This window comes from Xenopus laevis, chromosome 7L, assembly GCF_017654675.1.
Source record: "Xenopus laevis strain J_2021 chromosome 7L, Xenopus_laevis_v10.1, whole genome shotgun sequence".
NCBI lineage: Eukaryota > Metazoa > Chordata > Amphibia > Anura > Pipidae > Xenopus > Xenopus laevis.
The window spans coordinates 83,449,528-83,463,971 of record NC_054383.1 but is presented as its reverse complement, the minus strand read 5'-3'; the positions used below and the strand labels follow the sequence as shown (position 1 = coordinate 83,463,971).

Sequence of the window (14,444 nt, the reverse complement as noted above, 5' to 3'; positions counted from 1 at the left end):
AGAAAGGTTTGACTGCTACCTTTAAACGTAGCGATGTTAACTTTTTTCAGCCAAATCCTTATACGTACCTCCACCTCAGGTACTAATTCAATGGAAAACACGATTATGAAGAACAAGGAATTTCCTGTAGGCAGGTTTAACGGCTCAAAGTGGTTTATTGTTAGCACAACCTTTGCGCAAAGAAAGCGGTTAGGTGAGTATATAGAGAATATTCAGAGATGTAGGGTGGGGCAGAGTTATGAAGTGCTTTTGATGTCAGGGTCATTAGTTTGAATTTTATTCTGAAAGGTAGTGCAGGTATTGCCAGAGTGGTGTGGCAGAGGAGCAGCAGTTGCTGAGGTGAATAAGCCTTGCAGCAGTGTTCATTATGGACTGGAGAGGTGACAGTCTCTTGCAGGGAAGGCCAATTAATAGAGAGTTACAGTAGTCTAGACTGATATGATGAGAGAGTGAATAAGAATTTTGTTGGAATCTTGGGTAATAAATGATCATATTTTGCATATGTTCCTTAGGTGAAAGTTACATGATTTAACCAGTGACTGGATATGAGGAGTGAAGGACAGGGCAGAATCTAGGATAACCCCAAGGCACCGGGCCTGGCTATACGGTGTGATAGTGGAATAGTTAACTATGATAGATACTTCTGGATTGTTACAGGTGTTAGTTGGGAAAAAGAGAATCATTTCCGTTTAGGAGACTTTTAATATAAGGTAACGTCGCAACATCCAAGTAGAGATAGCGGACAGACAGGAGGAAACCCTAGTTAAGAGTCCTGGGTTGAGATCAGGAGAGGAGAGATAGATCTAAGTATAATCAGCATAAAGGTGGTATTGGAAACCACACGAGTTTATGAATTGTTTTATGTGCAGTCGGGTAAAAAATACTGGCTTTTCAGGAGGTGATAGTTTAAAAAAATAGCTGCATTAGTTTTTATGCTATATCCCTGCAGTGGGTCAAGTACCCACAGGCTACTCACAAAAATGCAAGTACAGGTATTTGGTGGGTTGTAGGTAATATTTCAAATGTGGTTATGGGTGCAAGCCTGGGGATCTCTAGTGTTGTACTGCACAAAAATACTGAAGAGGAGAATTATAAAAAATGTGATAGACAAATAAGACAGTTCTTTCCTAAATGTATTGGAGGTTGACTGTAAAAACACAATGACTGAATATAGGGCATAAACTGTTGTTTATTATAAATCCATTATTCTTATACATTTCCTTAATACTTTTCACCCCTTTCCTGCCAATGACTTCTCCAACACCAAAGTTACAAAGTCTCTCTCTGTGAATTCTATGTTTCTGGCTTATTATGTGAAATTCCAGGGCAGTCGAATACTATGTCAGGATACAACACCCTCAAGGCAGTAGTCGGGATTTGAAACAAATAAACATAGTGAATGTAGTTTCCCCTATACCTTCAGGGTTCTCCGTAGTTGCAGAGTTTACTTCCTCTGTAGTTGTGCCCCTGGGCAGAGGTGATGGAGCAGTCTGCAGTCTAGTATGGAAGACTAACCTGAGTAAAACAGAACCATGCTGTATATTTTTAAAGGTTTACTGGAAAGATGTTTCATTATAATAAAAAAGACATTTTTTAATAATGCAAATTTTGGACTGTTCGTGCTTTGCATGCTAATCATAAAATATTTTCTTTTTCTTTTCTTGCCTTGTTTTAGCATTTAGATATTCTCAGACATGCCATGTCTTCTGTCCAAAAGCAGGAAAATGATAATGAAATGGATGAGTAAGTGAGATTATTATTCTGTAGTTGTACATTTATGCATCTTCAATTTTGTATTTCCTGGTTCCATGTTGTTTTCTACATCGCAATATGTGTTTACATTTTCTCCATGGAAGGGAAAGAAATCCAGCATTATGCGTCTACTCTTGCTTTGTGTCCCTCTCTTCCCTTGTAGTTCTCTTATAATTAGTCCATATTGCTACTTTACCAGCCTCCTTATAAGAAAATATAAGAAATTGCTGCAGGTCAATTGTATGTTCCAAACTGGAATGCTGAGACCTGCTTTTCACGGTGCTGTATACAAGAGGGCTGGGGGGGGGGGCACATGGGCATCTCCATAAATTACCCCTGCTGTGTTTTTCATTGTAGTCTCATTGTACCCACTGCAACACAGCGTAAAATTTGAGAAGAATAACAGCTGAAATTTTCTGCCATATATAATATACAAAATGTATGTTTTTTTAACTTTAGTTAAAGGCAGAATTTGCCTTTCGCTTTAAGTATGATGTACAAAGTGACTTTTCATTTTTTAATTTTTTTTTGTTTTTATTTAAATGATTTATCTTTTTGTTCTCAACTATCTCGTGGCTAGGGTGCAATTTACTCTAGCAGCCAGTTAGTGGGAGAATAAGAGACTTGATTATCAATAAGAGAGGCCTTAGTAGAAAGAAAATAAGTAACAATAAAATTATAGCCTCACAGAGCAATAGTTTTATGGCAGCCAGGGTCAGTGACTTCCATTTTAAAGCTGGAGGCCTGTTGAAAAAAGAAGAAGGCATTTAAAAAAAAAATTTCAATTGGTGTTCATATTTATTAGTTAACATACTGAAAGTAAATTTAAGATGCACCTTTAAGACCATAATGATCCAAAATGATTTAATCTAATCTTATAACCATGATGAAGGGCTACACTCCCAAAATTTTGTATTAGCTGAATATGTTTAAAATGGCAAGGGCTATTCCCTTCATGTTTTGTTAATTGTGTATGCGGTAAACAATTAATTAGATGTTATTCTAACACTTGCCATACTGCTGGCTAATCAACTAAGTTATGTTATATGCTACATGGACTAGATCTGTTGTGTAACCACATAACTGTATATAATCAGGTAATAATGCTGTTAGAACAGTCAGCCTGATTTGCACCCAGCTGTGTTATATTTACATTTCCCTTGGGTTTGACATCAATATATTCCTTCTAAAGAGGGACAAAGAGTTTTGCCCAGTGTGTTCAATCAGATCTGTCCTGCCTTCAATTCTGAAATTACCTTATGTTCGTCCATGATTCCTCTCCCACCATACAGCTTTCTCCTTCCCTGACTCCCCTTTTCTCTTTTCCTCCCCTCAGTATCCGTCATTACATCTCCTCCCAGGGGGCCTCAATACAAAGAGCCAAGGATTTCCTACACCTGCAGACCCGCTCACTGTGTCACCGCCAATCTTTACTCCATGCAGCCAAGAAACAATGGTGTCACAGCATGCGAGAGACGCAGGACCCAAAGCACTCACATCTCCTCCAGGATGTGAAGCAGAACTTGGAAGAGGTAAGTGTGAAGCATGAAAACACAACTGCAAATTCATTATTTAAAGGAAATAATTTTAGTATTCTATCTTACAATTCTATCCGGCATGGGATCTGTTATCTAGAATGTCAGTCCAGCCATTTTTAATGGGTTTGCTTTTCTCGCAATAAGACACTACCTTATTCTTCATTTAACCTCAACTATTGTATAGCCATGATAATGGCAAATAGTGCTATTGTGTTTTGGTTGTATCCATGGAGCTACATATTACAGATTAACCCCTTATCCACAAGCCTAAGTCCCAAGCATGCCAGATAATAGATCTCATTGCTGTAAGTTCATAATTAGGTTATTTCAGCAAATCAGAGGTTTTGGTTTTTTTTTTTATCCTTTGTATATGACATCGACAGTAACTGGCAGAACCACAGAGAATGTAGGGGTTTAAGCCTGCAATTATAAGGTGCTGAAGCATAAGCCTAATGTACATGCAGAGGCAGAGTGATATGGAGGAATAAATGAGTTGGATTAACAAGATAGTAGTGAAATTGGCTCTTTAAGTCCCATCCATTGTCGAAACAGGAGTATAATAATGCACACAGCAACAAATATCAACAATCATTGGCAGTAGAACTGGTCTACTGAAGAGGTCATTGACCATCTTAGGAACTTACCTTGTCAGCAAGTCAGTTGTTGACGTTTCTGCCGCCGAAAGCTGCCCTTGTCAACTGTAAGTGATTTTAAACTGGACAACTGAAGGAATGGAAGAAAATCCCATCATCATTGGCCCACAATCTAGTGGAAATCCTTCCCAAAAGAATGTTTCAGACAGTGAACTTCATATTTATACATTTGGTTTGTTAATTTCAATAGACAGACGTCCACGTCATGTGGGCTAATAGTGTAAACTGAAGAGACCAATAGTAGGGCCTGTGGCAGCATTTTACATTGAGACCCATTGTGATTTTCACGGCCAGCAAGTTAAAAAATGTAGTGTTTATGATGTATTTTTCTATGATTCTGAACTGAAGGCCGGTGCATTTTGCCTGAGCTTTCCCTTTTCTCCTGTAGGAAGCACACAGTTTAAATGAGTTCCGGAGCACCATGCAGAAGGGGCAGGTCTTGCTGCAAGAGAAAGAGCAGAGACTGCAGGAGCTTGAGAGTTCGCTTCTGGAAGAGGTGAGGGAATGACCTATAACCTGTTTTTATACATGAGTGTTAGAACAACATGAATAGTACCCTCAGCATTTTCTCCTCTGCACTATACTGTATATGTTCCCTCTTGACACACTTCTGTGGCCCTTCAAAAATTGTATATTTGTTTTGTACTTAATCTGATCCTCGTACGCAAGAGATACAAGAAACACGTATGGAACAAAACTTCTACCAGGAAAGAAGAGTTTATCAAATACTGTATGGCAATACCAGTACTTCCAATAAACAGACTTCTTCTCTCTCCTTGCAGATATCCGATGATGCTCTTGTTAGAGGAAGGAGAAATAAAAAGGTGGTGACATTTGACTTAAGCGACTCAGATGACTCCTGCAGTATCATAAACAATGATTTGCACTCAAGTAAGAAGCAACTGATCTCTTCATTCTCTCCCTCAGCAGCTCTATAAGTCCCTCTAAACAACTAGTTCCCAGTCTCTGGGGCTGCCCACCCCTTCAAGGGTGGCCCCATTTATTAGTGAACCAGGGGTTCAGAAAAATGATCGTAGAGGTGGATGCAAGTAGTAGCCCTTATATAAACTATGCTGTTTTTATTTAAATGTCGCATTTTATGGATTTTAATCTGATCGTACTTTGTGCTAATATTTTGTGAATCCATTAAAAAGAAGAAAACAGTGACGTATAATTCTTAGATGTTAAAGGAACAGTAACATCAAAAAATAAAAGTTTTAAAGTAATACAATTATAATGCAGTGTTGCCCTGCTCTGGTAAAACTTCTGTGTTTGCTTCAGAAACACTACGATTGTTTATATAAATAAGCTGCTGTGTAGCAATGGGGGCAGCCATTCAAAGGAGAAAAGGCCCAGTTCACACAGCAGATAAGCTCTGTAGAACATAATGGTGTTATCTGTTATCCACTATTTATCCTGTGCCATATAGGCTTTTTTCAATTTCCGCCATTGCTACATAGCAGTTTGTTTATATGAACTATAGTAGTGTTTCTGAAGCAAACAAATCAGTTTTAATGGACGGCAATAGTACATGATATTTTCATTACTTTAAAACATTCATTTCTTGTTGTTACTGTTCCTTTAAGCCCTCTTGTGGATACTGCATGTAACACTAGAGCAATCCACTATATTGCTGCTGTTGTTTAAACGCTAAAGCCATATTCATCTACTTAACATGATGTGGTTCCTTATGTTCAACAGATCGAACAGACCTTTGCTCTGTCCCTTTTAATGTCCAAAATATACCCCCTTCTGTCACATTTGTGTTTAGGTTTGGGGCCACCCAGTTACTGCTTCTGTTAAGGATCATGAGCATATTTAGATCAACTGTATTTATTTGAAGGTTACAGTAGGTTTTAGGTCACTTATTTACAAATCATCTTGAAAATTCTGCTTCCTTCTTTTCAGACCTTCTTTTGTAAATAAATATTTTTAGGAAGCATTTTAGCATTACTGTCATAGACAAACTGCATCTTGTGCCAACAGGTGGAGATCTCGGGGCACAGCCTATTCTTCCATTTAAAGTGCACAGTCTGACAGACTCACTACGGCGCATCACAGGAGAACTAAATGGGGTCCTGTCTTCACTGGGGTCTCTCTCCAATGACCCTCTCTCTACAGAGCCAGGCATCCCTCTGTCCTCTTTCAACACTCTAACACGACTCAATGTCCCTCAGTCCTCCGCTTGGAGCAGTAGTTTACCATCAAGTGTACCCTCAGGACCCTCACCTTCTAAGTCAGTGGATGCAATCTTAATGAAGAAATGGCGCAAGTATTTCCCAGGTCTGCCAGGATATAGTTTAATTACTCTTCTTAAAATATAACAATGTGTTAATGTTACTACTCTCGTTTTACACTATACAAAGACGTCTATTATACCTATACAAGTTCATTCCTACCTTCCAGATTGCCAGATCAGCAACTCCAGGGGTTTCAGTGAAAGAATTGTATTTAAATATGTGCAGTTACAGCCAACGTGACGTTTCGGTCCACTCAGGGACCTTTCTCAAGGCCACAACATGGATATATATATATAGACATATAACTAGATAGGTGCACTCAGATAGCCATGTTGATGCCTAGGTGCTGGACAAAAATTCATATCTATAAAGCAAAAAAACTTCCGCACACATAGGTCTTGATAAGTGAAAAAAAGCTGGTCGATTTATTTCAACGTTTCGGCTTACAAACTCAAGCCGTCAGCCGTAAATCGACCAGCTTTTTTTTCACTTATCAAGACCTGTCTAATAAAAGGGCAGCCAAGTATGGAGGTTTACTTTGAAAGCAGCAAGTTAAGTTGCAGGTAAAACTAGTCCCTTTTGTAAAATGTATAATGAAGCAATAGAATTCTAAATGAATCAGATGAAATTGAGCATAGGACTGGCCAGATATGGGATGACTTTGACGTAGTTGGCCAGCTTAAATATATTGCAATATATGGACAAACAATCCCTGTTTTGTTTAAAGGGTAAGGCACTTTTCAGTAGCAGTGTGCACAAAATGTCTCTGTCCTAAATATATTGATAATGGGTTGAGTGCAGAGGACTCTTGTATTTGACTATATGTATTTTGTGGTCACAGCCTCATTGCACCCCCGCCTGATGGTTTTAAAAATTAGTGGTGAGCACAACTTTCCCTTGTTTGTTATATGTGTGTATATATATATGTATATATATATATATATATATATATATATATATATATATATATAATTACATTGAAGAAAGCACTCACGGGAACAATTTCAAATTGTGAAAAAAGAGAAGAAACTTTGTTCGTCCATTATCACATCAACACGTTTCGATCTACAGGAGATCTTCTGTAGATCGAAACGCGTTGATGCGATAATGGATGAATATTGTTTCTTCTCTTTTTTCGCAATTTGAAATTGTTGCCGTGAGTGCTTTCTTCAATGCAATTGTATGAAAAATGGTGAGCGCCGATAACAGGACATTCATATATATATATATATATATATATATATATATATATATATATATATATATATATATATATATATATATATATATATATATATATATATATATATATATATATATATATATATATATATATATATATAAATATATATGAATGTCCTGTTATAATTAGGAACACACAACCAAAAGTATAGTCCAAGTGCTGGGTTCCAGTCTGTTAAGCTTTATAAATATCCCCATCGGTGACGGCACTCCATAATCAATCAGGCTAGACAGAATATCTAATCATTCAGAGGTTTATTCGTGGACCAACGTTTCAATTCCGTACAGGAATCGTTCTCACCCTGACGAAGATCCCTGTACTGAATTTAAACGTTGGTCCACTGATAAAACAGTGTTTACTGTATACCACTTTAAGTACAATATATATTGTAAACAATTCCGCTTTGTATTATATGTTGGGTCCTGGGATGTTCATTCAGTCCAACTCTGTATCAGTAATTGAGCTTGGGCATGAAGGTGATTATTTCTAGCCTTTCCTGGATCTCTGATCTTTGTGTATCTGTCAGTTTATTAGTCAATTCACATGTTCCAACACATATTTTATAGGAGGAACGCCTCCATTCAGTGATCAACCCCAGCTGCAAGAGAATAGATTTGGATATGTTCCTGCTGGGTGAGTGCAATTGCGCTGCAAATTCATGTGTTTGTAAAATCTTAGTAGGTATGAATAAAATGGGAGTATTTGTGTATCCACAAAGCTAACTTACTAAATAGATGTTGAACAAATATGGGAAAAGAACAATCTGAACACTAGTTGTCAATATTGGAAAGAAATAAAAATGTAGATTGGAAATTGGAAACGCAGCGTATATTTGTAATGTTATGTAATTTCTCTGTTTCTGCAAATCTGCACAGAGAGCAGGTTCGAATGGTGCAAAACGCGGCTGTACATCACACAGACAAACGTAGCATTCAGGCTATGATTGACACCAACAAGAAGTGGCTGGCAACCTTCAGGAATGACCCCAAAGTGTATCCTACCCATAATGTTATAAAAGGACAATAACACAATCAGGTAGCACTAGCACTAGTATGGCCCCATCTAGAATATAGTTGTGGTCCCCAGTGCTCAAACAGGACATTACTGTATTAGAGAGGGTACAGAGAAGGGCAACTAAGCTGGTAAAAGGTATGGAAAATCTTAGCTATGAGGAAAGACTGGCCAAATTGGAGATGTTCACGCTGGAGAAGAGGCGCTTAAGGGGTGATATGATGACTATGTATAAATATATAAGGGGATCATATAATAATCTCTCTAATGCTTTATTTACCAGTAGGTTTTTCCATCTGACACGAGGTCACCCATTCCGATTAGCAGATAGAAGGTTCTGTCTAAATATACGGAAAGACTGGGCAGTTGTGAAATTCTTTCCCTAAATCAGTTGTACTATCCGATACATTCAATAGCTTCGAGAAGGGGTTGGACATCTTTTTAGCAAGTGAAAAAATACAGGGTTATTGTAAATACTGTAGCTCATAGAACAAAGATGATGCAGGGACTGGTCTGATTGTCATCTTGGGGTCAGCAAGGACGTTTTCCCCCTCTGAGGCAAATTGGAGAGGTGTCTGCCTTTCTCTGGACCAGCTAGAAGTTAGGCAGATTTTATATAGATATAAAGGCTTTAAATCTTAATGTATATTTCAACCTAAATTATTATATTACTATTGTTTACTATAGGTGCAATTGTACAGCCCAGGCTGTTTGAGTAGGTTTTGGGAAAGTATTCTAGCTTTACTCTCTAATGCCAGTCCTATCTTATGTTGGTAGCCAATATTGTGGGTGCATGTATTATAACTGTACCTGGGTTGTGGCCCTCACTGCCAAAATGTTGCATTTCCAAGACTGCTTTTCACTTTCCCTTGACTGAAGTCTCAGCCCACGCACAAGCAGGACTATGGGATCTTCTCCAGGACTTCTCCAGTTAGGTTTGGATGAGAAAAACCAAATCAAGGTGTATCGGTACTAGTGGAACAGGAGATGCTGAAGAGAGCAGGATTAGCACTTTACATACATCCCCCTCCTGTGACACACATTGAAGCTGTTGGACAGGTGCAGAGTCGGGTGTTTGGAACGGAAAGGGCACAGCAGAATGTTGCGCATTCATTACTTTGCAAACATATTTACACAGTCATTTCTCAGGTGCCTGAATCCTTCTTGTAAATGCCATATATTTATATATATTTTTTCTACACAGAATAAAGGGCATATCTTTATTTGTGCACTAAAGCAGAATAATGGCAAAATAGGTGCACCTGAAACCAAATGCTGAACACTAACTGTGACTGAAACCAATGATCGTGCAAAATAAAGCACCTGGTCCAATGCACCCGCAGCAATCTAAGGCTTATATTACACGGGGGTTGGTAACTACTACTTCTCAGTTCACAAGAAAGAGATAATGTCTTGAAGTGAGAGTCAAAATAGTTGCTGGCATTACAAGTACAGAAAGGCCCAAAAAGTCACAGGCTCAATATAAAGCTCCAGTCTATGACCACTCATAGCAGCGTTTCCATATTGATAGTCTACTAATACGCCATGTCTTTTAGGAAATTGTGACACCTTTTCCAGACAACTAGAGTAGCAGATACTAATGTGACATTGGACATTGCTACAGTATACGCACACACAACAATAGCCAAGATGGCAGTAGACACAATTCCACTTGACACGTGAGCGCATGTGTTTTGCTCCACTGTATGTTTTGTTCAAGTCACTTGTTTGCCAGTGTTTTTATACAGTAGCGGTGACAATCTCGTTGTGCTGGTATTTTATATTTGTATTTTTTACCTGTGTGAAGTATATCCGATAGTTTTATGATCACATTAAACCAACACATTATTAACCTTACTGCGTCAGTCTTTTGTCCAGCACATCCGCAATCTCAGCAGTTAAATGGGAAAGTGAGCTCAGGAAATGAGATTAAAGGAAAGGTAAATAAAGCTTTGAAAATGTGTGACTCTCCTATTCTATTATTGTTATTATGACACACTTTTTAAAGGAGAACTAAACCCCCGGCGATGTTAAGTCCTGCCTCCCCCCTGCACAGTCTTACCCCAGAATTCTGTCCCCTCTTGAAATAGTGACCGCACATGCAGAGTGAGTGCAGAGGAGCTCACGTGCACCATCTTCTTCGCAGTTGTCGCGAACTGTAAGATTGCTCCAACTGCGCACGTGCCATTAAGCCGCTCGTTCGAAGATTACCGATGAGAAGAAGATGTCGCCCGTGAGCTCTGCTGCGCTCATTCTGCATGTGCGGTCACTATTTCAAGAGGGGACAGAATTCTAGGGTGAGATTGTGCTGGGAGGGCCAACGGAGGGGAGCCAGTGGGGACTAAACATTCCGGGAGGTTTAGTTCTCCTTTAAATAAGCTTAATTTTTCTTCTGCTTCTTTTTAAGTTTCATTTTAAAATGCAATGTAGTTCTTCTGGGATCACTGTCCCTGGCAGCCAAATAATGATTTCTCTTTGAGGCTACAGTTTATTGTTATTGCTGCTTTTTATTACTTTAATTTCTGTTTGGCCCCTTTACTATTCTTCTTCCATTACTCATTCAACCCACTTACTGGTTACTTGGGTATACCAGGCCCTAGCAACCATGATACATTCTGAAATTCTTGACTGGAAAACTGCAGAAGAAAACTGAAACAACTCAAACCAGCAATCAATAGAAAATGAAGACCAACTGCAAATTGTCTTGAATATTGCTTTCTAAGTTGTTTTAAATTGTAATTTGAAGGCAAACATCTCCCTTTAAGTAAAGATGATTAAAGGCTAAGTAAATAGAGCACAGCCAGAATAATAACCAAGTAATCTCTGCATGAGAACTTGCGTTTTTTAAAGGGATACTGTCATGGGAAAACATGTTTTTTTCAAAACACATCAGTTAATAGTGCTACTCCAGCAGAATTCTGAACTGAAATCCATTTCTCAAAAGAGCAAACTGATTTTTTTATATTCAATTTTGAAATCTGACATGGGGCTAGACATATTGTCGGTTTCCCAGCTGCCCCCAGTCATGTGACTTGTGCTCTGATAAACTTCAGTCACTCTTTATTGCTGTACTGCAAGTTGGAGTGATATCACCCCCTCCCTCCCCAGCATCTTAACAACAGAACAATGGGAATTTAACCAGATAACAGCTCCCTAACCCAAGATAACAGCTGCCTGGTAGATCTAAGAACAACACTCAATAGTAAAAACCCATGTCCCACTGAGACACATTCAGTTACATGAAGTAGGAGTAATAACAGCAGCCTGCCAGAAAGTAGTTCCATCCTGAAGTGCAGGCACAAGTCACATGACTGGGGCAGCTGGAAAATAGACAATATGTCTAGCCCCATGTCAGATTTCAAAATTAAATAAAAAAAAATCTGTTTGCTCTTTTGAGAAATGGATTTCAGTGCAGAATTCTGCTGGAGCAACACTATTAACTGATTCATTTTGAAAAAAAAAAAAAACATGTTTTCCCATGACAGTATCCCTTTAAGTTCTCTCGCTTCTACTCGGGGTTATAGGAATGATTCCTTAGATTATAAAGAACTTAGGAAACTGTTTCTGGCAAACTATCTCCTATATTGATCTGAAAGACTGGAATATCCGGCTAAAGGAGTGCCTTGGGCATTGCAGCATTATTGTAGCTCCCAGCCAGGCCTGGGGTTATACATGACTTTAGCCTTAATAGGGACTCATTTACCCTGGGAGAAGTGATCATATTTCAATAAATCTAGAGTTACCTTTGCTTTGCCCATTTATATATTTTCAACTCAATCTATTTCTTGCTACTGGTGCTGAACTGGTTTTTAGTTCTGCCACTAGATGGAGCAGTGAAAACTGAAGCCAGTGAGAAAATGTCTGCTGCAAAGAGACATCAGTGAAACCCACCTCTCAGTCTCCTTATCATTTCCTATTGTGACTTGTATTGCTCATTCCTACACTGGCTTATTCACTAGGGACAGTTTCTGTTCAGTCGAATGGGAAGCACCAGAAGTCCCAGTGCGCTTCTGTGATATTGAGTGTTATTGCTCTATGTCAGGCTTATTGCTGGGATCTCAAATACAGACATTATTGTGTCAATTTGGCTTATGTTACTCTGTAATCAAACATTTAATGGAAGAACATGGAAGATCAGGTGGGATTCTCCTTGGAAGATTATTCAGCATGTCATTGCAGCCACTGGCTCTGGAGACCCCGGGAAAGTTTTATTGCACAAATTTGCTTTAAGTATACAACAACCATGATGTTGTTGGACTATAGTAGTCTACTAACTGCCTTATTCCTTGATAAACTGTTAAAGAAACCCGTAACTAAGTGTGTCCAGATGAAGACATTCATTTAATCAATGTGACTTTATCTGCACAGTTTGTGGGTATTTGTGTCTTTTAGGAACACCTGTAAAATCAACACAACAGTATTCCTTGCCTCCTCCTGGATATACAGAGTTCTAGAGATCTGTAATGGGGACTGGCAGCCCCTTGTCAATAGTAGTAATAATGTCAATAGTAGTAATAATGTCAGTAGTAGTAATAATGCTTATGGAACCTCATTATATGGAAGTGATTACAGAAGAAGGTTTAGAAAGAAGAGCTTTCTCCTGGTAGGAAAAGAACATTTATTATCACTTATGTGTCACATCTGATGGGATTCTTGACAAATGGAGACTGTGAGTAACTGAATCCAATGTAAATAGCTGCATTTAAACAAATTCCCATCAATGCAGGAATTAAGGATGAATGTGTTTTTAACAATAATAAAGAGAGTGTTATAAGTGTGCAAAGTCATTGGAGGTAATAAGGGAAAGTTCCCCCCAATCACAGATCCCCTTGCTTGATACAACTGCTAGAAGATGTTTGAACAAAAAAAAAATCATGATTTGTGTCCCTTAGTGGTGTATGAGGGAGAGCACAATGGCTGGATGTCACTGAGATGACAGACACTGGGAGTATCCCCTACCAGACAGTTGACAGAAAGAAAACAAAGCAGTGGAGGAGACGAGATGAATGAAAGAAAGCCGAGTGGTGAAGGGGACTCCATTCAAGAAAAAGCTATGCATCTAACCTTTTGGAGCACTAGAACATTAGTCTAGTCCTGGCACCTATTGTACAATGTCTTTACCTTGTACATTTTTCCCCTTCGATCTGTGTTCGTATGTTATCCACCCACCCACTTAGACTGTAAGCTCTACGGATTAGGGACCTTCTTCCCACTGTGTATCTTACCACATAGCACTTAAATAGGTGGTTCACCTTTAAGTTAACTTTTAGTATATTATAGAATGGCCATTTCTAACAAACTTTCAATTGGTCTTCACTATTCTTTTTTTTATGTTATATTATATTTTATATTATTTGTCTTTTTCTTCTGACTCTTTCTAGCTTTCAAATGGGGGCCACTGACCCCATCTAAAACAAATGCTCTGTGAAGCTACAAATGTATTGTTATTGCTACTTTTTATTACATATTTTTCCATCCAGGCCCTCTCCTAGTCACATTCCTGCCTCTTATTCAAATCAATGCATGGTTGCTAGGTTAATTTGGACCTTAGCAACCCGATTGCTGAAATTGCAAAGTGGAAAGCTGCTGAATAAAAAGGTAAATAACTCAAAAACACCAAGTAATCGAAAATGAAAACAAATTGCAAATTGTCTCAGAATATCAGTCTCTACCTCAAAGGGGTACAACACCTTTAATCTCTGTGTACATTTTTATTGTATTTATTACATTGCTTGTCCTCCCAGTGTGCACTTTTATATACTGTAAGACTGAACAGCGCTGAATATAAATAAAGTTATACTTACATACAAATATATGTGAGGCATCAGGAACATCTTATTAACATGGTTCCTTTCCTCTGGAACAACTGCATTTCTTATGGGAACTTGGTACCTGCCCACGTGCTGCTATGGACCTCCATTCCTGATTTATTGGCACCACAGACAGTGACATTCTGAGCTACCAAAGGTTAATCTCTGTCATTTTGCAAATTTGTCCTTCCAAGGAG

At 38.5% G+C, this 14,444-nt stretch overlaps 1 protein-coding gene across 6 annotated transcripts in view; it reads left to right on the top strand.

Annotated features, from left to right (window-relative positions):
• LOC108696467 (centrosomal protein of 164 kDa) overlaps positions 1–10,294 on the top strand; it is a 49,431-nt gene extending 39,137 nt beyond the window's left edge. For all 6 annotated transcript variants that reach the window (XM_018225872.2, XM_041569272.1, XM_018225874.2 and 3 more), the window contains 8 exons: positions 1,676–1,743; positions 3,089–3,284; positions 4,332–4,439; positions 4,726–4,834; positions 5,930–6,226; positions 7,993–8,059; positions 8,302–8,418; positions 9,323–10,294. In XM_018225872.2, coding sequence (XP_018081361.1) covers positions 1,676–1,743; positions 3,089–3,284; positions 4,332–4,439; positions 4,726–4,834; positions 5,930–6,226; positions 7,993–8,059; positions 8,302–8,418; positions 9,323–9,413 — 1,053 coding nt within the window. In that variant the 3' untranslated portion in view covers positions 9,414–10,294. The remainder of the gene's footprint in view (positions 1–1,675; positions 1,744–3,088; positions 3,285–4,331; positions 4,440–4,725; positions 4,835–5,929; positions 6,227–7,992; positions 8,060–8,301; positions 8,419–9,322) is intronic.
• Positions 10,295–14,444: the final 4,150 nt, after the last annotated feature.